Raw genomic sequence first — 26,179 nt, 5'->3', positions numbered from 1 at the left:
CCAGTCTCACTGGGCACAGAATCTAACTGGAGTCTGGAGGAGGGGCATAGAGGGAGGAGCCAGTTCACACCCCTTTTAAAGTCTTAAAGTGCCCATGTCTCCTGCGGATCCCATCTATACCCCATGGTTCTTGAAGTGTCCCCAGGATCCTCTAGGACGTAGGAGAAATGAACTATTTAAAATACTGAGGTGTAGATGTATTACAACCTACACAAATCGTGCTGGTACAGCGCTTCCTGCTTCACGTCTTTACAGAGGTAAGCAGGGAGATGTAGTAACGAGATGTAGTAACATTTCAGAGGCTGGAGTGGCCTTCGATGATCCCTGCCGATTCCACAGTGCATCAGCCTAGTGCAGATGCGCAGTGTCTCACCATCTGGCTGACTCCACAGGGCATGCGCAAGATCTCGCTAACAAGCAACATCTTCCATGCAGCCCGGAGCTGGAACCTGCCACAGTCAGCATCAGAGCCGTCCCTGCTGTGGTGATGGGGTAATGACAACTGCAGCTGTTGAAATGGACTAACTGTTCATACATTGGATGGCACAGTGGTGAGCTCTGAAAAACAGCAGTGCCAATAAAGACAAGGGCACATAGCGCCCCTGTCATTTGCCACACATCTCCTCCTTCAAACATGGGGGAGAAGCAGTATCAGTGCACATAACCACTTCTCCCCCATAACACCATTTCATACATCTGTCCCTGAGTCACATCTCTAGCAACACTACAATTTGATGAGGAATGATCACAATCTTCTTCCATGAAAGTTTGCTTATTTTTACATAAATCTAATGAAAATATATTTGCTATGTATTGTATACAGGTTGGGAATCCCATATCCAAATATACCGAAAAACAGAATTTTTTGAGTGAGACTGAGATAGTGAAACCTTTGTTTTCTGATGGCTCAATGTACACAAACTTTGTTTAATACACAAAGCTATTAAAAAACGAGATTTATGGTAAGAACTTACCGTTGTTAAATCTCTTTCTGCGAGGTACACTGGGCTCCACATGGAATGACATTGGGTGTAGAGTAAGATCTTGATCCGAGGCACCAACAGGCTAAAAGCTGTCACTGTTCCCAGAATGCATAGCGCCGCCTCCTCTATAACCCCGCCTCTGTGCACAGGAGCTCAGTTTTTGTTAACCAGTCCAATGCAGTAGCAGGTAAAAGAGACGACAACCGTTAGTAGCCACAAACACCACATTCTCACGACAGGAGAAAGTGTCAGCGGCTAATGCCATACCAACCCAAAGAAGCTAAGTGCGTCAGGGTGGGCGCCTTGTGGAGCCCAGTGTACCTCGCAGAAAGAGATTTAACAACAGTAAGTTCTTACCATAAATCTCGTTTTCTGCTGCGGGGTACACTGGGCTCCACAGGGAATGACATTGGGGATGTCCTAAAGCAGTTCCTCATGCGAGGGGACGCACTGTAGCGGGCACAAGAACCCGGCGTCCAAAGGAAGCATCCTGGGAGGCGGATGTATCGAAGGCATAGAACCTTATGAATGTGTTCACCAAGGACCACGTAGCCGCCTTGCACAATCGTTCAAGGGTCGCACCACGGCGAACCGCCCAAGAAGGTCCAACAGACCGAGTAGAATGGGCCTTGAAGGTAGCAGGAGCTGGAAGGCCAGCCTGTACATAAGCATGTGCAATCACCATTCTAATCCATCTGGCCAGGGTCTGCTTGTGAGCAGGCCAGCCACGTTTGTGAAAACCAAACAGTACAAAGAAAGAATCAGACTTCTGAAGGGATGCAGTTCTCTTCACATAGATATGGAGAGCCCGTACCACATCGAAAGACTGCTCTTTGGAAGACAATTCAGGAGAGGTAAAGGCCTGAACCACAATCTCCTGATTAAGGTGGAAAAACGACACCACCTTAGGTAAGTACCCGGGACGTGTTCTAAGAACCGCCCGGTCACGGTGAAAAAACAGATATGGGGACCTACAAGACAAGGCACCCAGTTCCGACACCCGTCTAGCAGAGGCAATAGCCAGCAGAAACAATACCTTAAGAGAAAGCCACTTAAGGTCTGCAGATTCAAGAGGCTCAAACGGAGACTCTTGCAACGCCTCCAGAACCGCCGACAAGTCCCAAGCAGCCACAGGCGGGACATAAGGAGGTTGAATCCGCAACACACCCTGAGTGAACGTATGAACATCAGGTAAAGTCGCAATTTTTCTCTGGAACCAAACCGACAAGGAAGAAATATGAACCTTGATGGAGGCCAGATGAAGGCCCAAGTCCAGGCCCTGTTGTAGAAAGGCCAAAAGTTTGGCCGTACTAAACTTGTAAGCGTCATAAGTGTTAGCGGCGCCCCAAGCAAAGTAAGAATTCCAGACCCTATGATAAATCCAAGCAGCAGACGGTTTCCGGGCCTTCAACATCGTTTGAATGACCGCCTCAGAAAATCCATTGGCCTTCAAGACGGAAGCGTCAAGAGCCATGCCGTCAAAGCCAGCCGGGCCAGATCCTGGTAGACACAAGGGCCCTGAACGAGGAGGTCTGGTCGTTGTGGAAGCAGAAGAGGATGCTCTAGCGATAGACCCTGAAGGTCTGAGAACCAGTGCCATCTGGACCACGCTGGAGCGATCAGAAGTAGGATTCCTCCTTCTTGCTTGAATTTCCTTAATACTCTGTGCAGGAGTGACACCGAAGGGAAGATGCATGGCAGCCGAAAGTTCCATGGAATTGCCAGCGCTTCCACGAACGCTGCTTGAGGATCCCTTGTCCTTGCTCCGTAGACCGGAACCTTGTGATTGTGTCGAAACGCCATCAGGTCCACATCTGGGATGCCGCACTTGTCCACTAGGAGTTGAAATACTTCTGGATGGAGGCTCCAATCTCCGGCATGTACGTCCTGACAATTGAGGAAGTCCGCTTCCCAGTTTAGAACCCCCAGGATGAACACTGCCAATATGGCCGGCAGATGGAATTCTGCCCACTGGAGAATTCATGAAACTTCCCTCATTGACATGCGGCTGTGAGTGCCGCCTTGTTGATTTATGTACGCCACCGTGGTGACGTTGTCCTACTGTACTTGAACAGGTCTGTTTTGTATTAAATGCTGGGCCAAGTTCAGAGCATTGAACACCGCCCGCAGTTCCAGAATGTTTATCGGGAGGAGAGACTCCTCCTTGGTCCACCGACACTGAAGGGAGTGTTGCTCCAACACCACGCCCCAACCTCCCAGACTGGCGTCCGTCGTCAGAAGGACCCAGTTGGAGATCCAGAAGGGACGACCCTTGCTCAATCGTCCAGATACGGCAGGATCCTGACCCCTTGACGGCGGAGCATAGCCGTCATTACCGCCATGACCTTGGTGAAGACTCTTGAGCCATGGTCAAACCAAAAGGTAACGCCCAAAACTGGTAATGGAGGTTGCCAACCACAAACCTCAGGTACTGCTGATGTGACATTGCAATGGGAATATGCAGATAAGCATCCTGTAGGTCCAGGGAGACCATATAATCCCCAGGTTCCAAGGCAAGAACAATAGAGTGAAGAGTTTCCATACGAAACTTGGAGACCTTCACAAATTTGTTCAAGGACTTGAGGTTGAGGATGATACGAGAGGACCCATTCGGTTTCGGGACTAGGAACAGCGGTGAATAATACCCCTTGCCTCTCTGAGCCAGAGGCACCTGTATTACCACTCCTGTGTCCAGGAGGGACTGTACCACCGAATGAAGAGTTTTTGCCTTCACCTAATCAGGAAGGGACGTCTGTCAGGCAAAATCGATGAGGGGGGCGATTCTTGTAGGATACGGCGTAACCTAGAGTGACGACTTCCCGTACACAGGCATCGGAAGTGGTCTTCAACCATTTCTGGGTAAACCCTCGAAGTCGGCCCCCCACCCTGGGATCCCCCAGAGGGAGGCCCGCCCCATCATGCAGCAGGCTTGTCAGTTTTGGAAGCAGGCTGACGGGCAGCCCAGGCCCGTTTAGGTTTGGGCTTATTGGGTTTGGAAGTGCGAGCCCCAGCTCCGTCGCCTCTTGTAGCGGACATGTCTGAAAGCTCAATTCAAGGCAACCCAGTACAATATCAGCAGCACAACACCTGACAAGAATCCCCTGTGTAGAGTTCCAGAGGTATATGGTGACTAAAAATCACAGAGAAAAAAATAAGATTTTAAACCTACCGGTAAATCCTTTTCTCCTAGTCTGTAGAGGATGCTGGGGACTCCGTAAGGACCATGGGGTATAGAGGGGCTCCGCAGGAGACATGGGCACTATAAAGAACTTTAGAATGGGTGTGCACTGGTTCCTCCCTCTATGCTCCTCCTCCAGACCTCAGTTAGAGAAACTGTGCCCAGAGGAGACGGACAGTACGAGGAAAGGATTTTTGTTAATCTAAGGGCAAGATTCATACCAGCCCACACCATCCACACCGTATAACCTGGAATATACGCAACCAGTTAACAGTATGAACAAAACAGTATCAGCCAACGACTGATCTTAACTGTAACATAACCCTTATGTAAGCAACAACTATATACAAGTCATGCAGAATATGTCCGCACTGAGACGGGCGCCCAGCATCCTCTACGGACTAGGAGAAAAAGATTTACTGGTAGGTTTAAAATCTTATTTTCTCTTACGTCCTAGAGGATGCTGGGGACTCCGTAAGGACCATGGGGATTATACCAAAGCTCCAAAACGGGCGGGAGAGTGCGGATGACTCTGCAGCACCAAGTGAGCAAACATGAGGTCCTCATCAGCAAGGGTATCAAACTTGTAGAATTTTGCAAAAGTGTTTGAACCTGACCAAGTAGCCGCTCGGCAAAGCTGTAAAGCCGAGACGCCTCGGGCAGTCGCCCAAGAAGAGCCCACCTTCCTAGTGGAATGGGCCTTTACCAAATTTGGTAATGGCAATCCAGCCGTAGAATGAGCCTGCTGAATCGTGTTACAGATCCAGCGAGCAATAGTCTGCTTAGAAGCTGGAGCGCCAACCTTGTTGGCTGCATACAGGACAAACAGTGCCTCTGTTTTCCTAATCCGAGCCGTCCTGGCTAAGTAAATTTTTAAGGCCCTGACTACATAAAGGGACTTGGAATCCTCCAAGTCTCCCGTAGCCACAGGCACCACAATAGGTTGGTTCATATGAAATGATAACACCACCTAAGGCAAAAATTGAGTCCTCAACTCAGCTCTATCCACATGGAAAATGAGATAGGGGCTCTTATGAGACAAGGCCGCCAATTCGGACACCCGCCTTGCAGATGCCAAGGCTAACAACATGACCACCTTCCAAGTGAGAAATTTTAATTCAACTGTTTGAAGAGGCTCAAACCAGTGAGATTTTAGGAACTGTAACACCACGTTAAGGTCCCATGGTGCCACTGGGGGCAAAAGCGGAGGCTGGATGTGTAGCACTCCCTTTACAAAAGTCTGGACTTCTGGGAGAGAAGCCAATTCCTTCTGGAAAAATATAGATAGGGCCGAAATCTGTACCTTAATGGAGCCTAACTTTAGGCCCATATCCACTCCAGTCTGTAGAAAGTGGAGAAAGCGGCCCAAGTGGAAATCTTCCGTAGGAGCATTCTTGGCTTCACACCAAGATACATATTTCCTCTAAATACGGTGATAATGTTTCGCCGTCACCTCCTTCCTAGCCTTTATCAGAGTAGGGATGACTTCCTCCGGAATACCTTTTCCAGCTAGGATTCGGTGTTCAACCGCCATGCTGTCAAACGTAACCGCGGTAAGTCTTGGAACACGTAGGGCCCCTGCAGCAACAGGTCCTCCCTGAGAGGAAGAGGCCATGGATCTTCTGTGAGCATCTCCTGAAGATCTGAATACCAGGCCCTTCGAGGCCAATCTGGAACAATGAGTATTGTCTGTACTCTTTTTCGTCTTATGATTCTCAATATTTTTGCGATGAGAGGAAGAGGAGGGAACACATAGACCGACTGAAACACAGATGGTATCACCAGGGCGTCCACCGCTACTGCCTGAGGGTCCCTTGACCTGGCACAATACCTCCGAAGCTTCTTGTTGAGGAGTGACGCTATCAGGTCTATTTGAGGAAGTAGAAAAGGGGAATTTTAACCAAGGTTAAAAATCGGGCGCAGATTGGGCTGGTGTTCTAATTGTAGCAGCTGCTATATAACAGGTCTAGTCAATCCTGTAAGTACAAAAACCAATATACAACAAACAAAGTAGCAGCGCTAAGAAGTTAAAAAATCAACATATAAATTCAATATTCATGGTGGAGATTTAAGACACGTGGAGCTGAATGGATTGAAGGTGAAAAAGGCAATGATTTAATAAAATACATACAATGTATCAATAAAATTGGTTTAAATTAAAACAACAAACAGAATCCCCATGGAACTGCCTTGGTTGTGCTATCCGTTTTCTTAATTAGTGTGGACTATAATTGACAATGATGGAAATAGGGTATCAACTGGGCTGTTTGCACAGTCCCGGTGGTAACAATGCCACATAGATTACCGCTGGAGGAGGGGGTTCTCTGGGTAGCGTCCCTTTAGGCGGGTAGAACCAAAATTGATCTTGTATCCTCACCAGTATGCGGAGTCCTCAAAGCTGAATAGCAGGGCTGTGTTACCAGTTGGCAGGTTGTTCACCTATTCCTTATTGTTGGCTTTTTGAAGTCCACTAAAGATCCGGATGTCGCAAGTGCAGCTCCCAATTGCTGAGGGTGATCCTGATTGAAACACCTGACACGTTTCGCTGCTAAACCTGCAGCTTTCTCAAAGCTGCAGGTTTAGCAGCGAAACGCGTCAGGTGTTTCAATCAGGATCACCCTCAGCAATTGGGAGCTGCACTTGCGACATCCGGATCTTTAGTGGACTTCAAAAAGCCAACAATAAGGAATAGGTGAACAACCTGCCAACTGGTAACACAGCCATGCTATTCAGCTTTGAGGACTCCGCATACTGGTGAGGATACAAGATCAATTTTGGTTCTACCCGCCTAAAGGGACGCTACCCAGAGAACCCCCCTCCTCCAGCGGTAATCTATGTGGCATTGTTACCACCGGGACTGTGCAAACAGCCCAGTTGATACCCTATTTCCATCATTGTCAATTATAGTCCACACTAATTAAGAAAACGGATAGCACAACCAAGGCAGTTCCATGGGGATTCTGTTTGTTGTTTTAATTTAAACCAATTTTATTGATACATTGTATGTATTTTATTAAATCATTGCCTTTTTCACCTTCAATCCATTCAGCTCCACGTGTCTTAAATCTCCACCATGAATATTGAATTTATATGTTGATTTTTTAACTTCTTAGCGCTGCTACTTTGTTTGTTGTATATTGCTATTTGAGGAAGTCCCTAAAGACTTGTTATCTCTGCAAAAACTTCTTGATGAAGTCCCCACTCTCCTGGATGGAGATCGTGTCTGCTGAGGAAGTCTGCTTCCCAGTTGTCCACTCCCGGAATGAAGACCGCTGACAGAGCGCTTACGTGAATCCTGGTGGCTTCCGCCATTGCCACTCTACTCCTTGTCCCGCCTTGGCGGTTTACATGAGCCACGGCTGTGACGTTGTCTGATTGAATCAGAACCGGTAGGTCGCGAAGAAGATTGTCGTAGGCCGTTGTATATGGCCCTCAATTCCAGGACATTGATGTGTAGACAAGCCTCCTGGCTTGACCATAGTCCCTGAAAATGTATTCCCTGTGTGACTGCTCCCCATCCTCAGAGGCTCGCGTCCGTGGTCAGCAGAACCCAGTCTTGAATGCCGAATCTGCGACCCTCTAGAAGGTGAGCACTCTGCAGCCACCACAGGAGAGACACCCTGGCCCTGGGGGACAGGGTTATTTTCTGATGTATTTGAAGATGGGACCCGGACCACTTGCCCAGAAGGTCCCACTGAAAAGTCATCGCATGAAACCTGCCGAAGGGGATGGCCTCGTAGGTCGCCACCATTTTCCCCAGTACTCGAGTGCATTGATGGACTGACACTCTTTTCGGTTTTAACAGGTCTCTGACCATGTTCTGGAGTTCCTAGGCTTTTTCCATCGGGAGAAAAAAACCTCTTTTGTTCTGTGTCCAGAATCATGCCTAAGAACGACAGCCGAATCGTAGGAACCAACTGTGACTTTGGTAGATTTAGAATCCAGCCATGCTGTTGCAGCACTCTCAGGGAGAGCGACACGCTTTTCTGCAACTGTTCCTTTGATTTCGCTTTTATCAGGAGATCGTCCAAGTACGGGATAATTGTGACTCCTTGCCTGCGCAGGATCACCATCATTTCCGCCATGACCTTGGTGAAAACCCTCGGGGCCGTGGAAAGCCCAAACGGCAACGTCTGAAACTGGTAATGACAGTCCTGTACAGCGAATCTCAGGTATGCCTGATGAGGATATATGGGGACGTGAAGGTATGCATCCTTTATGTCTAGTGACACCATAAAATCCCCCCCTTCCAGGCTGGAGATAACCGCCCTGAGCGATTCTATCTTGAACTTGAACCGTTTCAAGTACAGGTTTAGGGATTTTAAATTTAGAATGGGTCTGACCGAGCCATCCGGTTTCGGGACAACAAACAGGGTTGAATAGTACCCCTTTCCCTGTTGAATTAGGGGAACCTTGATAATCACTTGCTGTTGACACAGCTTTCGAATTGCAGCTAAAACTCTCTCCCTCTCTGGAGGAGAAGCTGGTAAAGCAGATTTGAAGAATCGGCGAGGAGGCACGTCTTCGAATTCCAGCTTGTAGCCTTGGGATACAATTTCCACCGCCCAAGGATCCACGACCGACTGAACCCAGACGTGGCTGAAAAGTCGAAGACGTGCTCCCACCGGCGCGGACTCCCTCAGTGGAGCCCCAGCGTCATGCGGTGGATTTAGTAGAAGCCGGGGAGGACTTCTGCTCCTGGGAACTAGCCGTAGCAGGCATTCTTTTCCCTCTACCCTTACCTCTGGCAAGGAAGGAAGAGCCCCGACCTCTTCTGGACTTATGCGACCGAAAGGACTGCATCTGATACTGTGGTGTTTTCTTTTGCTGTGGGGGAACATAAGGCAAAAAGGTAGATTTACCCGCGGTCGCCGTGGAAACCAGGTCCGTGAGACCTTCCCCAAACAAAACCTCACCCTTGTAAGGCAAAACTTCCATATGCCTTTTTGAGTCGGCATCACCCGTCCATTGGCGGGTCCACAATGCTCGCCTAGCTGAAATCACCATGGCGTTGGCTCTTGAACCTAGCAGTCCAACGTCTCTCTGAGCGTCTCTCATATATAAGACTGCGTCTTTAATGTGACCTAAGGTCAATAAAACGGTATCCCTATCTAGGGTATCAATATCAGCTGACAAGGTATCTGTCCAAGCTGCTACAGCGCTACAAACCCAAGCCGATGCTATTGCCGGTCTGAGTAAGGCACCCGTATGTGTAAATATTGATTTTAAAGTCGTTTCCTGTCTGCGATCAGCAGGATCCTTGAGGGCTGCCGTGTCTGGAGATGGTAGAGCCACCTTCTTAGATAAGCGCGTTAAAGCCTTGTCCACCCTGGGCGAGGATTCCCACCGTATCCTGTCCTGTGCAGGGAAAGGATACGCCATAAGAATTCTTTTGGGAATCTGCAGTTTCTTGTCTGGAGATTCAAAAGCCTTTTCAAATAACGCATTCAGCTCATGAGATGGAGGAAAGGTTACCTCAGGTCTCTTTTCCTTAAACATGTGTACCCTCGTGTCAGGGAAAGAGGGGTCATCTGTGATATGTAAAAATAAGATTTTAAACCTACCGGTAAATCTATTTCTCCTAGTCCGTAGAGGATGCTGGGGACTCCGTAAGGACCATGGGGTATAGACGGGCTCCGCAGGAGATAGGGCACCTAAAAGAACTTTGACTATGGGTGTGCACTGGCTCCTCCCTCTATGCCCCTCCTCCAGACCTCAGTTAGAGAACTGTGCCCAGAGGAGATGGACACTACAAGGCAGGATTTAGCAATCCAAGGGCAAGATTCATACCAGCCCACACCAATCATACCATTTAACCTGGAACATACATAACCAGTTAACCGTATGAACAAAAAAACAGCAACGGTCCAAGACCGATTCCAACTGTAACAATAACCCTTATGTAATCAACAACTATATACAAGTCTTGCAGAGTTTCCGCACTGGGATGGGCGCCCAGCATCCTCTACGGACTAGGAGAAATAGATTTACCGGTAGGTTTAAAATCTTATTTTCGCTTACGTCCTAGAGGATGCTGGGGACTTCTTAAGGACCATGGGGTTTATACCAAAGCATCCAATCGGGCGGGAGAGTGCGTATGACTCTGCAGCACCGACTGAGCAAACGCTAGGTCCTCATCAGCCAGGGTATCAAACTTGTAGAATTTAGCAAGTTTGACCCCGACCAAGTCGCCGCTCGGCAAAGTTGTAATACCGAGACGCCTCGGGCAGCCGCCCAAGAAGAGCCCACCTTCCTAGTGGAATGGGCCTTAACCGAATTTGGTAACGGCAATCCAGCCGTAGAGTGAGCCTGCTGAATCGTATTACAGATCTAGCGAGCAATAGTCTGCTTCGAAGCAGGTGCGCCAATCTTATTGGCCGCATACAGGACAAACAGGGCCTCTGTTTTCCTAATTCTAGCCGTCCTGGCTTCATAAATCTTTAAGGCCCTGACTACGTCCAGGGATCTGGAGTCCTCCAGGTCACTTGTAGCCACAGGCACCACAATAGGTTGATTCACATGGAATGAAGAAACCACCTTAGGCAAAAATTGCGGACGTGTCCTCAATTCAGCTCGATCCACATGAAAAATCAAGTAGGGGCTTTTGTGTGACAAAGCCGCCAATTCTGATACTCGCCTTGCCGATGCCAAGGCCAACAACATGACCACCTTCCAAGTAAGGAATTTCAACTCAACCTTGTTAAGCGGTTCAAACCAGTGTGATTTTAGGAACTGCAACACCACGTTCAGGTCCCATGGTGCAACTGGAGGCACAAAAGGAGGCTGGATATGCAGCACTCCCTTTACAAACGTCTGGACTTCTGGAAGAGAAGCCAATTCCTTCTGAAAGAAAATCGAGAGGGACGAAATCTGAACCTTAACAGAGCCTAATTTCAGGCCCATATCCACTCCTGTCTGTAGGAAGTGGAGAAAACGACCCAGATGAAAATCTTCCGTAGGTGCATTCTTGGTCTCACACCAAGACACATACTTTCGCCAGATACGGTGATAATGCTTAACCGTCACCTCCTTCCTAGCCTTTAGTAGAGTAGGGATGACCTCTTCCGGAATCCCCTTTTTTGCTAGGATTCGGTGTTCAACCGCCATGCCGTCAAACGTAACCGCGGTAGTCTTGAAATACACAGGGCCCCTGTTGCAACAGGTCTTCCCTCAGCGGAAGAGGCCAGGGATCTCCTGTGAGCATCTCTTGTAGATCTGAGTACCAGGCCCTTCGAGGCCAGTCCAATCACTTTTGTGATGAGAGGAAGAGGAGGAAACACGTAGACCAATTTGAACACCCACGGTGTTATCAGAGCGTCTACTGCTACTGCCTGAGGGTCCCGAGACCTGGCACAAGACCTCCGAAGTTTTTTGTTGAGGCGTGACGCCATCATGTCTATTTGAGGAGTTCCCCAAAGACGTATTATGTCTGCAAAGACTTCTTGATGAAGTCCCCACTCTCCTGGATGGAGATCGTGTTTGCTGAGGAAGTCTGCTTCCCAGTTGTCCACTCCCGGAATAAAGACAGCTGACAGAGCGCTCACGTGATTTTCCGCCCAGCGAAGAATCCTGGTGGCTTCCGCCATCGCGACTCTGCTTCTTGTCCCGCCTTGGCGGTTCACATGAGCCACTGCTGTGACATTGTCTGACTGAATCTGAACCGGTAGGTTTCGAAGAAGACTCTCCACTTGTCGAAGGCCGTTGTATATGGCCCTGAGTTCCAACACATTGATGTGTAGACATAACTCCTGGTCTGACCAAAATCCCTGAAAATTTCTTCCTTGTGTGACTGCTCCCCATCCTCGGAGGCTCGCGTCCGTGGTAACCAGGTGCCAATCCTGAATTCCGAATCTGCGACCCTCCAGTCGGTGAGCACTTTGCAACCACCACAGGAGAGACACCCTGGCCCCTGGGGACAGAGTTATTTTTCGATGTAAGTGTAGATGGGACCCGGACCACTTGTCCAGAAGGTCCCATTGAAAAGTCCTTGCATGGAACCTTCCGAATGGAATGGCCTCGTAGGCCGCCACCATCTTTCCCAGAACTCGAGTGCACTGGTGAACAGACACCCTTTTCGATTTCAGCAGGTCTCTGACCATGTTCTGGATGTCCTGGGCTTTCTCCATTGGAAGGAAGACCTTCATTTGTTCCGTCTCCAGTATCATACCTAGGAACGGTAGTCGAGTTGTCGGAATCAACTGTGACTTCGGTAGATTTAGAATCCAACCGTGTTGCTGGAGCACTCTCAGAGAGAGCGCCACACTGCTCAGCAATTTCTCCCTTGATCTCGCTTTTATCAGGAGATCGTCCAAGTATGGGATAATTGTGACTCCATGCTTGCGCAGGACCACCATCATTTCCGCCATTATCTTGGTGAAAATCCTCGGGGCCGTGGAAAGCCCAAACGGCAACGTCTGAAATTGGTAATGACAATCCTGTACAGTGAATCTCAGGAATTCTTGATAGGGGGGATATATGGGGACATGAAGGTACGCTTCCTTTATGTCCAGAAACACCATAAACTCCCCCTCCTCCATATTGGCTATTATCGCTCTGAGCGATTCCATTTTGAATTTGAATCTTTTTATGTACAGGTTTAGGGATTTCAGATTCAAGATAAGTCTGACCGAACCATCCGGTTTCGGGACCACAAAGAGGGTTGAGTAGTAACCTCTTCCCTGCTGGTTCATGGGAACCCTGATTACCACTTGCTGTATACACAGCGTTTGAATTGCAGCTAACACTACATCCCGTTCCGACGTGGAAACTGGTAGGGCCGACTTGAAAAATCGTCGCGGGGGCACCTCTCCGAATTCCAGTTTGTAACCCTGGGAAACTATTTCTAACACCCAGGGATTCAGATCTGAGCTGACCCAAACCTGGCTGAAAAGTCGAAGACGCGCGCCCACCGGTGCGGACTCCCTCAGGGGAGTCCCGGCGTCATGCTGTGGGTTTTGGAGTAGCCGGGGAGGACTTTTGTTTCTGGGCGCCTGCCGAAGCAGGTGCTCTTTTGCCTCTGCCCTTAACTTTGGCAAGGAAGGAGGATCCCCGACCTCTTCTGGACTTGTGCGACCGAAAGGACTGCATCTGATAGGGTGGCATTTTCTTTTGCTGTTGGGGAATATATGGTAAAAAATTTGATTTACCTGCTGTAGCTGTGGAAACCAGGTCCGTCAGCCCATCCCCAAACAATACATCACCCTTATAGGGTAGTACTTCCATATGCTTTTTGGAATCCGCATCACCCGTCCATTGGCGAGTCCATAAGGATCGTCTCGCTGAGATCGACATGGCATTGGCCCTAGAAGCCAGCAATCCAATGTCTCTTTGAGCATCCCTCATAAATAAGACTGCGTCTTTTATATGGGCTAGAGTTAAGAATATAGTATCCTTATCCATATTATCAAAATTATCTGTCAGCTCATCTGCCCAAGCTGCAACTGCGCTACACACCCATGCCGACGCAATCGTCAGTCGTAGTACAGCACCCGTATGAGAATAAATACACTTTAAGGTCGTTTCTTGCCTGCGATCTGCAGGGTCCTTAAGGGCAGCTGTGTCAGGAGACGGTAGCGCCACCTTCTTGGACAAGCGCGTCAGGGCCTTGTCCACGGTGGGAGGTGATTCCCAAATCTCCCTGTCCTGTTTAGGGAAGGGGTGTGCCATATAAATTCTTTTGGGAATCTGCGGCCTCTTCTCCGGAGTCTCCCAAGCTTTTATAAAGAATTCATTTAATTCATGAGATGTGGGGAAATTAATAATCTGTTTCTTTTCCTTAAACATGTGTACCCTTGTGTCGGGGACCGAGGGTTCATCCTCAATATGCAAGACATCCCTAATTGCCACAATCATACACTGAATGGTTTTATTCACCCTAGGGTGCAATTTTACTTTGCCATAGTCGACACTGGAATCAGAGTCCGTGTCGGTAGTAGTGTCTTGTGTTAAGGGACGTTTTTGAGACCCCGGCGGGCCCTGTGAATCGGTCCAATACGAGGATTGACCCCCTGATGTTCCCCTTAATTCAGCCTTATCAAGCCTTTCATGTAAAAATGTCACACTTGCATTTAACCTATGCCACATGCTCATCCAATCCTGAGTCTGCACCAGCGACGGGGACACACCACTCATTTGCTCCACCTCCTCCTTGGAGAAGCCTTCCGCTTCAGACATGTCGACACACACGTACCGACACCCCACACACACAGGGAGTTACCTATAAGGGGACAAAACCCTAACCAGGCCCTTAGGGGAGACAGAGAGAGAGAATGCCAGCACACACCCAGCGCCCAAACACTGGAATATATGACCAGATAGCGCTTTTATATATTTATAATGTTAATCTCCACTCACTGCGTCGCCAATGTGCCCCCCTCCTCTTTTTTCCAGCCTGTGAAGCTCAGCAGGGGAGAGAACAGGGAGCCAGCGTTTTCTCATGCATCCTCTGTGGAGAAAATGGCGCTGGTTAGTGCCGAGGATCAAGCCCCGCCCACCTGACGGCGGGCTTCGGTCCCCTCATGATATTGTAAGAAAATGGCGGGGGTCCGTTGATTTACTGTCCCACAGCCTAATCCCACATATTTATGGCCAAATTGAGGTTTATTGCTGCCCAGGGCGCCCCACCCTGCGCCCTGTACCCTACAGTGCCTCTTGTGTGTGTGCGACTGGGAGCAATGGCGCGCAGCTTACCGCTGCGCGCTTACCTCATGAAGATCTGATGTCTTCTGCCGCCTGAAGTCTTTTCCTCAATACTCACCCGGCTTCTATCTTCGGCATCTGTGAGGAGGACGGCGGCGCGGCTCCGGGACGAACCCCAGGTGAGGCCTGTGTTCAGACTCCCTCTGGAGCTAATGGTGTCCAGTAGCCTAGAAGCAGTGCCCAACCTTACAAGCCAGCTCTGCTTCTCTCTCCTCAGTCCCACGATGCAGGGAGCCTGTTGCCAACAGGACTCCCTGAAAATAAAAAACCTAACAAAATTCTTTAAAAACAGCAAACTCTTAAGAGCTCACTGCTTTGTACCCTTTCTCTCTGGGCACAGAATCTAACTGAGGTCTGGAGGAGGGGCATAGAGGGAGGAGCCAGTGCACACCCATAGTCAAAGTTCTTTTAGGTGCCCTATCTCCTGCGGAGCCCGTCTATACCCCATGGTCCTTACGGAGTCCCCAGCATCCTCTAGGACGTAAGAGAAACATCTTTTATTGCAATAATCATATAATGAATGCTTTTGGCCACCCTTGGGTGTAACCTCGTATCATCGTAGTCGACACTGGAGTCAGAATCCGTGTCGGTATCAGTGTCTGCCATTTGGGATAGGAGACGTTTTTTAGACCCCGAAGGGCCCTGTGACACCGTCAAAGCCATTGATTGACTCCCTGTATTATCCCTGGACTCTGCTTTGTCTAATCTCTTATGTAACAAAGTCACATTTGCATTTAAAACATTCCACATGTCCAACCAATCATGTGTCGGCGTTGCCGACGGAGACACCACAATCATCTGCTCCACCTCCTCCTTAGACGAGCCTTCCGCTTCAGACATGCCGACACACGCGTACCGATACCCCCACACACACAGGGATAAGTTTATATGGAGACAGTTCCCCAATAAGGCCCTTTGGAGAAACAGAGAGAGAGTATGCCAGCACACACCCAGCGCCTACTAACACTGGAAACAAAATCCCCAGATAAACAGCGCTTTTATTTAATCATATGCGTATATATATATACACTCACTGCGCCTTACAAGTGCCCCCCCCCCCCCTCTTTTTAGCCCTGTGTCACCGTGTTTAGCAGGGGAGAGTCCGGGGAGCCAGCTTCTCTGCAGTGTGCTGTGGAGAAAATGGCGCTAGTTAGTGCTGTAGGATCAAGCTCCGCCCCCTCAGCGGCGGGCTTCGGTCCCGCTCAATTTTTCAATACTGGCGGGGGATATTAATATATATTGCCTCCGTAGCCTATATATTGCCTTTTATCCAGTCCTAGAGGTTTATTATTGCTGCCCAGGGCGCCCCCCCTGCGCCCTGCACCCATCCGTGCCTGCAGTGTGTGTGTGTGGGAGCAATGGCGCGCAGCGTTACCGCTGCGCGTTACCTCAGAGAAGATCTGAAGTCTTCTGCCGCCTTTGAAGTCTTCTTTCTTCTTATACTCACCCGGCTTCTATCTTCCGGCTCTATGAGGAGGACGGCGGCGCGGCTCCGGGACGAACGGCGAGGGTGAGACCTGCGTTCCGACCCTCTGGAGCTAATGGTGTCCAGTAGCCTAAGAAGCAGAGCCTATCACTTAAGTAGGTCTGCTTCGCTCTCCTCAGTCCCACGATACAGGGAGCCTGTTGCCAGCAGTGCTCCCTGAAAATAAAAAACCTAACAAAATTCTTTTTCAGAGAAACTCAGGAGAGCTCCCCTGTAATGCACCCAGTCTCCTCTGGGCACAGGATCTAACTGAGGTCTGGAGGAGGGGCATAGAGGGAGGAGCCAGTGAACTCCCATTCTAAAGTTTTTTATAGTGCCCATGTCTCCTGCGGAGCCCGTCTATACCCCATGGTCCTTACGGAGTCCCCAGCAACCTCTAGGACGTAAGAGAAATAGGATTTTGATAACCTACCGGTAAATCCTTTTCTCCTAGTCCGTAGAGGATGCTGGGGATGACATTAAGACCATGGGGTATAGACGGGATCCGCAGGAGACATGGGCACTCCAAAGACTTTTAATTGGGTGTGAACTGGCTTCTCCCTCTATGCCCCTCCTCCAGACTTCAGTTGTAGGAACTGTGCCCAGGGAGACTGACATTTCAAGGAAAGGAATTACTTAACTAGTGGTGAGATATCTACCAACTCACACCCTCAACCATGCCGCACACATGGCATTCAACATAACACACGCTAACAGGCATGAACTAATTGCAGCAACATGCTGAAACCAAGATAACACAACTTGTGTAACTGTAATAACTAAACTGCAGGTAAAGTACGCACTGGGACGGGCACCCAGCATCCTCTACGGACTAGGAGAAAAGGATTTACCGGTAGGTTATCAAAATCCTATTTTCTCATACGTCCTAGAGGATGCTGGGGACGACATCAAGACCATGGGGTCTATACCAAAGCTCCAGTACGGGCGGGAGAGTGCGGATGACCCTGCAGCACCGATTGACCAAACTTTAGGTCCTCATCGGCCAAGGTGTCAAACTTGTAGAACTTAGCAAATGTGTTTGACCCTGACCAAGTAGCTGCTCGGCAAAGTTGTAATGCCGAGACCCCCCGGGCAGCCGTCCAGGATGAGCCCACCTTCCTAGTGGAGTGGGCCTTTACCGACGTCGGTAACGGCAATCCAGCCGTAGTATGAGCTTGCTGAATCGTATTTCTAATCCAACGTGCAATAGTCTGCTTGGAAGCAGGACAGCCAATCTTGTTGTGATCATACAGGACAAACAGAGCCTCTGTTTTCCGTATACGAGTTGTTCTAGCAACATAGATTTTCAAAGCTCTAACCACATCTAGAGACTTTGAATCAGTGAATGTGTCAGTAACTACTGGCACCACAATAGGTTGGTTTATGTGAAAAGCAGAAACCACCTTTGGAAGAAAATATTGGCGAGTTCATGGAAAATCAGGTAAGGGCTCTTGTGAGACAAGGCCCCCAATTCAGACACCCGCCTTGCGGATGCCAATGCCAAAAGCATCACCACTTTCCAAGTGAGAAACTTCAACTCTATCTTTTGTAGAGGCTCAAACCAATCCGATTGAAGGAACTGCAATACCACGTTAAGGTCCCATGGTGACACTGGAGGCACGAATGGAGGCTGGATGTGCAGAACCCCTTTCACGAAGGTCTGAACCTCTGGAAGAGAGGCCAATTGTTTTTGGAAGAACACTGACAAGGCCGAAATCTGGACCTTGATTGATCCCAATCGGAGGCCCGCCTCCACACTATCCTGAAAAAAATGGAGAAAACGTCCTAAGTGAAACTCTTCCGTAGGAGCTTTCTTGGATTCACACCAAGACACATTTTTTCTCCAAATTCGGTGGTAATGTTTCAACGTTACTCCTTTCTGGCCTGAATAAGGGTGGGGATGACCTCCTTGGGAATATCCTTCCTGGCTAGGATACGGCGCTCAACAGCCATGCCGTCAAACGTAGCCGCGGTAAGTCTTGGTACACACACGGCCCCTGCTGCTGAAAATCTGGGTACCAAGCCCTTCTTGGTCAGCCTGGGCCAATGAAGATTGCGCGAACCCTTGTCTTTCTTATGATCCTGAGTACTTTTGGGATCAGCGGAAGTGGAGGGAAAACATACACTGACGGAAACACCCACTGGGTCACCAGTGCATCCACTGCTACTGCTTGAGGGTCTCTCGACCTGGAACAGTATCTCTGAAGCTTCTTGTTGAGACGAGACACCATCATGTCTATTTGAGGAACTCCCCAAAGATTTGTCACATCTGCGAAGACTTCTTGGTGGAGGCCCCACTCTCCTTGATGGAGATCGTGTCTGCTGAGGAAGTTTGCTTCCCAGTTGTCTACTCGCGGAATGAATATTGCCGACAGAGCTTGAAGAATGTTTTTCTGCCCAGTGGAGGATTTTTGTCTCCTCTGCCATTGCCGCTCTGCTTTTCGTTCCACCCTGTTTATGTATGCGACTGCTGTTACATTGTCCGCCTGGATCTGCACGGGACGGTCTTGAAGAAGATGTACCGCTTGTTGAAGGACATTGTAAATGGCTCTTAGCTCCAGAACGTTTAAGTGAAGGCAGGCTTCCTGTTGTAACCAACGTCCCTGGAAGTTTTCTCCCTGAGAGACTGCTCCCCAGCCTCGGAGACTTGCATCTGTGGTTACTAGGACCCAGTCCTGAATCCCGAACCTGCGTTCCTCTAGCAGGTGAGAGCTGTGCAACCACCACAGGAGCGAAATCCTGGTTTTTGACGACAGGATTATCTTTCTGTGCATGTGTAGGTGTGACCCCGACCACTTGTCCAACAGGTCCCACTGGAATACTCTGGCATGGAAACTGCCAAACTGTATGGCCTTGTAGGCCGCCACCATCTTCCCCAACGACCGAATGCACTGATGGATCGACACACTTGATGGTTTCAATATCTGTTTTACCATTTTCTGGATTTCCAGAGCCTTTTCCAGCGGAAAAAATACTCTCTGAACTTCTGTGTCCAGAATCATCCAGAGGAAAGACAACCTTATCATCGGTTCCAACTGTGACTTTGGGTAATTTATGATCCACCCGTGTTGTTGGAGTATTGACAGGGAGAGGGATATGTTTTGTAATAACTGCTCCCTGGATCTTGCCTTTATCAGGAGGTCGTCCAGATAAGGGATTATATTGACTCCTTTCTGACGAAGGAGGACCATAATCTCCGCCATCACCTTGGTGAATACCCTCGGCACCGTGGAGAGACCGAAAGGTAATGTCTGGAATTGGTAATGGCAATCCTGAATCGCGAATCTCAGATAAGCCTGGTGAGGAGGATAAATGGTAACATGCAGGTAAGCATCCTTTATGTCCACCGACACCAAGTAGTCCCCCTCCTCCAGACTGGCAATCACCGCTCGAAGTGATTCCATCTTGAACTTGAACCCTTTCAGGAAGAAATTCAGATCTTTTAGATGTAGGATCGCTCTGACCGAGCCGTCCGGCTTCGGAACAACAAAGAGGCTTGAATAAAAACCCCACCCTTGTTGTGACAAAGGTACCAGGACTATGACCTGGTCTTGACATAATTTTTGGATTGCCGCTGTTACTGCTTCTCTCTCTGGCGGAGAAGCTGGCAAGGTCGATTTGAAAAATCGGCATGGGGGAACGTCTTGAAACTCTAGTTTGTATCCCTGGGATACTATTTGCAACACCCAGGGGTCCAGGCCAGACAGAATCCAATCCTGGCTGAAGAGTTTGAGACGTGCCCCCACCCGAGCGGCCTCCCGCAAGGGAGTTCCAGCGTCATGCTGGGGATTTGGCAGAATTAGGGGTAGACTTTTGCTCTTGGGAACCTGGAGCCGGTGTGGGCTTCTTTCCCCTTCCCCTACCTGCAAAGAAGGGGGAACCTCTCGTCTTTTTGTATTTATTGGGCCGATAGGACTGCATTTGCGGGTGATAGGTCTTTTTTGCTGGTGCAGGCGCAGAGGGTAAAAATGTTGACTTACCTGCGGTAGCTGCCGAGACTAACGCATCCAGGCCATCGCCAAATAAGGCCTCACCTTTATATGGGAGAGCCTCCATGTTTCTTTTGGAATCTGCATCCGCGTTCCACTGGCGAATCCATAACGCCTGCCTAGCCGATACTGCCATGGTAGCGGCTTGTGAACTCAAGAGTCCAATATCCTTCATTGCTTCCAGCATGTAGGCGGCAGCGTCCTTGATATTCCCTAACTTAAAGAGTATCTCATCTTTATCAATCGTGTCAATTTCTGATGACACGCTTTCTGACCATTTTTCAATAGCGCGACTCACTCATGCGCAGGCAATAGTGGGCCTGAGCAGTGTACCATTGGTAACATAAATGGATTTCAATGTCGTTTCCATTTTGCGGTCTGCCGGCTCTTTAAGAGAAGCCGCGCCAAGAGCAGGGAGAATTACCTTCTTTGTCAACCTGGAAAGTGCACTGTCTAACACAGGGGGTGACTCCCATTTTTTCCTGTCTTCAACCGGGAAAGGATAAGCTATGTGAATCCTTTTGGGAATACAATTTTTTTTATCAGGATTCACCCACATCCCTTCAAACAGAGCATTTAGTTCGTGTGAAGGAGGGAACGTGACTTTGGATTTCTTTTCCTTACATAAATAAGCTTTCTCCTGATGTACAGGAGTGCTTTCTGTAACCTCCAACACGTCCCTTATAGCCACAATCATATATTGTATACTTTTTGCCAATTTATGATCTGTCTCTCTGGATTCACTATTGTCGACACAAGAATCAGAATCCGTGTCGGTATCAGTGTTTACAACATTTGCAAATGGTCTCTTATGTGACCCAGAGGGGCCGCCTGCATAAGGAATAACAGCATCCTGAAAAATCACATCTTCCACAGATTTTCTCCAGCATGCAGCCGTAGATTCAGACTTATCCAATCTACGGTTAATCAGATGCATACTGTCACGTAGCTCTTTCACCCATGCAGGCTCTTGGTGTGCCAGTAGCGCCACCACATTACAACTCTGTGTCCCTAAAATGGCTTCCTCTGGAGGGGAACTCCCTGCCTCAGACATGCCTCACACGTGAACACCACACTCAAAGACATACTGGGACTTATTTTGGGGACAGACCCACAGTAAAATCTGTCAGAGGGACACAGGATAGGAGCAGCCAGTTCACAAACCCAGCGCCAGTATTGCCTGTGAACAGAGTATGTCCACAGCCCAAAAGCGCTTTTAAGTAGTAACATACATTATCAAATGCACCACAATCGCTTTGTGCCCCCCCTTTATAGCACCCTGTACTTGTCAGAAGTGGAGAGGACCAGCGTGTTCTCTGCAGCCTGAGGAGAGAAAATGGTGCTGAGTAGAGTGCTGGCTGCCTGAGGAAGAAGCTCCGCCCCCACAATGGCGCGTCCTTACGCTCAGTATATCGACTTATTATTTATACTGGCGGGGGTAGGGCTGTGCCAGCAGCATCTTATGTCCCCTTTTAGCCAGTTTGAGGTATTTTTCTTGCTGCCCAGGGCGCCCCCCCCCCGCACTCTGCAGTGCCTGTGTGTGTGGGCAGCAATGGCGCGCTGCGTTCCCGCCAGCCGCGCCGCACCTCAGCCGTCACTTACTTGATTGAAGATCATTCTTCTCATACTCACCTGTCTTCTGACTTCTGTCTCTGTGAGGGGGGTGACGGCGTGCTGTGGGAGTGAGCATCTAGACACAGCTAGCGTTCAGTTGCCTTCAGGAGCTAATGGTGTCCTGTCAGCCAGAAGCAGTGCCATGAAACTCTGAGGAAGTTGGTTCTACTTCTGTCCCCTCAGTCCCACGAAGCAGGGAGTCTGATGCCAGCAGATCTCCCTGAAAATAAAAAACCTAACATAAGTCTTTTCAGAGAAACTCAGTAGAGCTCTTCAGAGTGCATCCAGTCGACCTGGGCACATTTCTAAAACTGAGGTCTGGAGGAGGGGCATAGAGGGAGGAGCCAGTTCACACCCAATGAAAAGTCTTTGGAGTGCCCATGTCTCCTGCAGATCCCATCTATACCCCCCCATGGTCTTGATGTCGTCCCCAGCATCCTCTAGGACGTATGAGAAATACACAATAAGTATATCTTGTGAAACAACTATATTAAGTAATAATCCTGATGCACTTAGCCCCCTCAGGTTACAGAATATAGAGATAGCAATCTGAGTGAGATACACAAAATGGAGGTCACACAGCAGCTATATGCGCACACACAGTCACATTGTACAATGCAGAAATTATGACATGCAATAAAACTGCACTGGACTAGCAATACAGAGTAATACTAAGTGTAGCTATACACTAGGGAAGCCAATCCGGGTATCGGGATTGAAAAATGGCCAATCCCGGGATTCCCTGGATACCCGGGATTGGCTTTTAAGTGTGTGGCCGCACCCTCTCACCACCCCGCCCTACCTGCCCCGCACACATTACTAACCGTATACCAAGGGCAGGCGGGTGGGGATCTCTTCCTTCACTCCCTCAGTGCACGGCTGACGGCGCAGCGTGACCTCATGCTGCGCCGGGGGAGCCGGAAGGAGGAAGCCGGGCAGCGTCTGAGCGTCCTGTGGATGCTCAACGCTGATCTCTCAATCCCCGGTATTGGACCTTCCAATCCCGGGATTGAATCCCGGCCATTTTTGGTCCTAAATCCCGGGATCCCGCCGATCCCGATCCCGGGATTGGCCACCATACTATACACTCAATAGATATAACAATGCACAGTAAAGACTGGATGTATATCACGGGGTACTTGTACTAAATAACCCTGACTAAATGCACTTTTTCTTAACTAACACTGTCAACAGACATGTAGAATACTTAAGTGTCCTGTAAAATGCACAGCGCTGACATGCAGGCGGCTTTACAGAGGAGGATTTGCCCAAACAGTCCCAGGATCAGATCAGCTTGACCTAACGGCGCCCAAACGCTGACAGGGAGTAAGGGAGTGAGAAATAAGCAACTCCAGAGCGGGAACATTTACTCTAAATGGCGCCCTGGGGCTGGGGGAGGGGCTACAGGTCAGAGCCGTATCCCCTTGCTGGACTTCACCACCGGGTACTGTGGGCCTTAGCAAACGGATTTTTGAGAGAATCCGACCTGTGCCCTTGCCCTGGTGGTCTAGTGGGGTCCCTGTACTGCCAGTGTCCACACCAGCGCGCGCGGCTCACCTCCCACCGTCCACGCCGGATCGCGGTTTACAGCGGGTCCCACCTGGGGGAACCACTTACCTCCTCCCTGAATGCAGCCACGCGATCCTGGAGAGCTGCGGTGGTGTGTGTGCCTGACTGAAGAAAACCGAAGCCTCCGCTGTAAGTACCCGGCAACCAGGGCGCGGGAGTATACAGCGCCGCTGGGGGAGGTGATGGAGCTGCAGGAGATGTCTGACTGACATCTAACACACACAGTGTCTCTGCTGCAGCCCTTAAAGTCTTCATTTTTCACTTAAAAAAAGATCTTCTGAGGGCTGCTGAAGCAGCCCACCTGTTGTATGTCTGCACTGCATGGCACCAACTACAAAAACTGAGCTCCTGTGCACAGAGGTGGGGTTATAGAGGAGGCGGCGCTATGCATTCTGGGAATAGTCAAAGCTTTTAGCCTGTTGGTGCCTCGGATCAAGATCCTTCTCTATACCCAATGTCATTCCCAGTGTACCCCGCAGCAGAAATAATGTATTACATGACCTTTAGGCTGTGTGTATTAGGTGTATATGAAACATAAATGAATTGTGCGTATGTACACAAACTTTGTTTAATGTACAGTTATTAAAAATATTAGCTAAAATGACCTTCAGGCTGTGTGTATAAAGTGTATATGAAACACAAATGCATTCTGTGCTTAGACTTAGGTCCCATCACCATGATATCTCATTATGGTATGCGATTATTCCAAAATACAGAAAAAAACGATATCCAAAATACTTCTGGTCCCAAGCATTTTGGATACTCAGCCTGTAATACATATTGGAACCCAATGTGGTAACATTAAGCTAAAAAGCTCACCTTGTACTGCGGTGCCTTGAGCGCTCCTCACGTCGTCGATTACGACTTCTAGAGCTATACCGTCTTCCCCTGCTGCGGCTCCTGTGCCGACGTTCACGGCTTCTATGCCTATCTCTGCTGCTACGGTGTCTATGTCTATCTCTACTACGGCTAGAATTTAAAAAAAAAAGTATAAAGAAATTAGTCAAATGCAGTTGTTTTACTGCAAATTCACTTTTTTTTTTTTTTAATGCTGGTTCCTGCAGGCAGATTGGCAGAGCAACATAATCTAGATACTCAAGAAAGAAGTGAAATAAATTAAGGAACAAAGGACTGGGTAAGGCATGAGGGAGGAAAATGATTCAATAATGATCACATTTGAGGAATTATAATATGTTTGATTAAAGTTCTTACACTTGCCTTCTATGTCGATCTCCACTTCGTGTCCTACTCCTCTTTTTAGTGCTAGAAAAATAAATAAATAAATATTTAAAAAACAAAACACTTGACAATTAACGGCAACATGGAATCTTAATAGAAAAAAAAAATACAAAAAAAAAAAAATTAGTCTATATCTCAAACACAGATATATTATATAGATATATAATATACATATATATATATGTCATTATCTCAGTACGGGAACCAAAAATGTGTGATTTTTGGATAAGGGATACTCAACGTGTATATGTGTGTGTGTGCGTGTGTGTGTGTGTGTATATATATATATATATATATATATATATCTATATAAATCATTTATTTCTTTATTTTTGCGCTGAATGCACCCAGACTGCCCGAGTTTAGCCGTGTCAAGAAGCTAAACCGAACCAAAGTGATGGGGGCGACGCAAAGAGCTGTTCGCACCAGAACGGATCAACAACTGAATTGCTCCTTCGGGTGCCCGGCAATGACAGCTGCAGTGTGAAACAAATCCACCCATTGCATGCAAAAAACCTTAATATTTCTGCTTGTTTACCTGCTGCCAGCATTTCCAGACCGATTGCCACCGATTTCCTGCTCCTTATTTATCTCCTTACTTGGAATTTCTTCCTGTTCAGCCCAACACAAAATTGACACACCAGCACAAAAAGATCAGGGAGGCACAAAGAAAGAAAATATATGGACGATGGGGCAGAGTGGGGAGACAGCAGAAAGACATAACACACAGAAAAAAAAATATTAGTGAAGTATGAAAAATAACAGACAGCGACACTTTAAAATCTATCACAGCAGGGTGAAACAAAGCCCCAAATCATATTTACCTACATTATTTCTTGGAATAAATGTGACCGTTTACGGAGTTTGAACAATAGATCAGCATACTGCGCCTTATTATTTACCTTACCTGATGATACATAATTAGTTATTATGGGTTAATTCCCACAGTATCTTGTCTCTCAAGCTTCGCATCCTGAAGTAAACAGAGGGCATATTTCTTTATAATCTTTTGCAATTACATACTGAGTTCAAGTGTAAAAAAAGGAATAAATGTAAGCTATCAAGACACACTGTCTGCACCTAGTGTACATTTACCCCTTCATCACTTCACCACAAAATATGCCTTCATAGTAGGCAGATATCAAAAGGGATATGTACAGCCCAAACTGCATCAAGTACACACTGTATTACATCCACCTTTGGTGTGTTCACAACATTGTAAGCGCTACTTGTAATAGACCATGAATACTGCTTGACAGCAGATAAGAAAACAGATGTGCTTTTTAACACTGTGGTGTACCATAAGGCCATTCTTCACAGAGATCAGTAATCCCTATTGCAGGAAGCACTTAAACTGCACAAGGTCGGAACAAAGTAGTACAGATGTAAATCCTGGAATGTGTACGATCTTAAGTATGGTTAAGAAATGTGGAACGTTTAAGAT

At 48.3% G+C, this 26,179-nt stretch overlaps 1 protein-coding gene across 4 annotated transcripts in view; it reads right to left on the bottom strand.

Annotated features, from left to right (window-relative positions):
* Positions 1-26,179, bottom strand: part of RBM23 (RNA binding motif protein 23) — a 298,094-nt gene that overhangs the window by 141,695 nt on the left and 130,220 nt on the right. For 3 of the 4 annotated variants that reach the window (XM_063913568.1, XM_063913567.1, XM_063913569.1), the window contains 3 exons: positions 25,274-25,347; positions 24,709-24,759; positions 24,316-24,465 (listed from right to left, as the gene is read on the bottom strand). In XM_063913568.1, the coding sequence (XP_063769638.1) occupies positions 24,316-24,465; positions 24,709-24,759; positions 25,274-25,347 (275 nt within the window). The remainder of the gene's footprint in view (positions 1-24,315; positions 24,466-24,708; positions 24,760-25,273; positions 25,348-26,179) is intronic. The other variant, XM_063913570.1, reaches the window with a different exon arrangement.

Source organism: Pseudophryne corroboree, chromosome 1 (genome assembly GCF_028390025.1).
Source record: "Pseudophryne corroboree isolate aPseCor3 chromosome 1, aPseCor3.hap2, whole genome shotgun sequence".
Classification (NCBI taxonomy): Eukaryota; Metazoa; Chordata; class Amphibia; order Anura; family Myobatrachidae; genus Pseudophryne; species Pseudophryne corroboree.
Note: the sequence above shows the minus strand (reverse complement) of the source record. Positions and strands in the feature narration are given on the sequence as shown.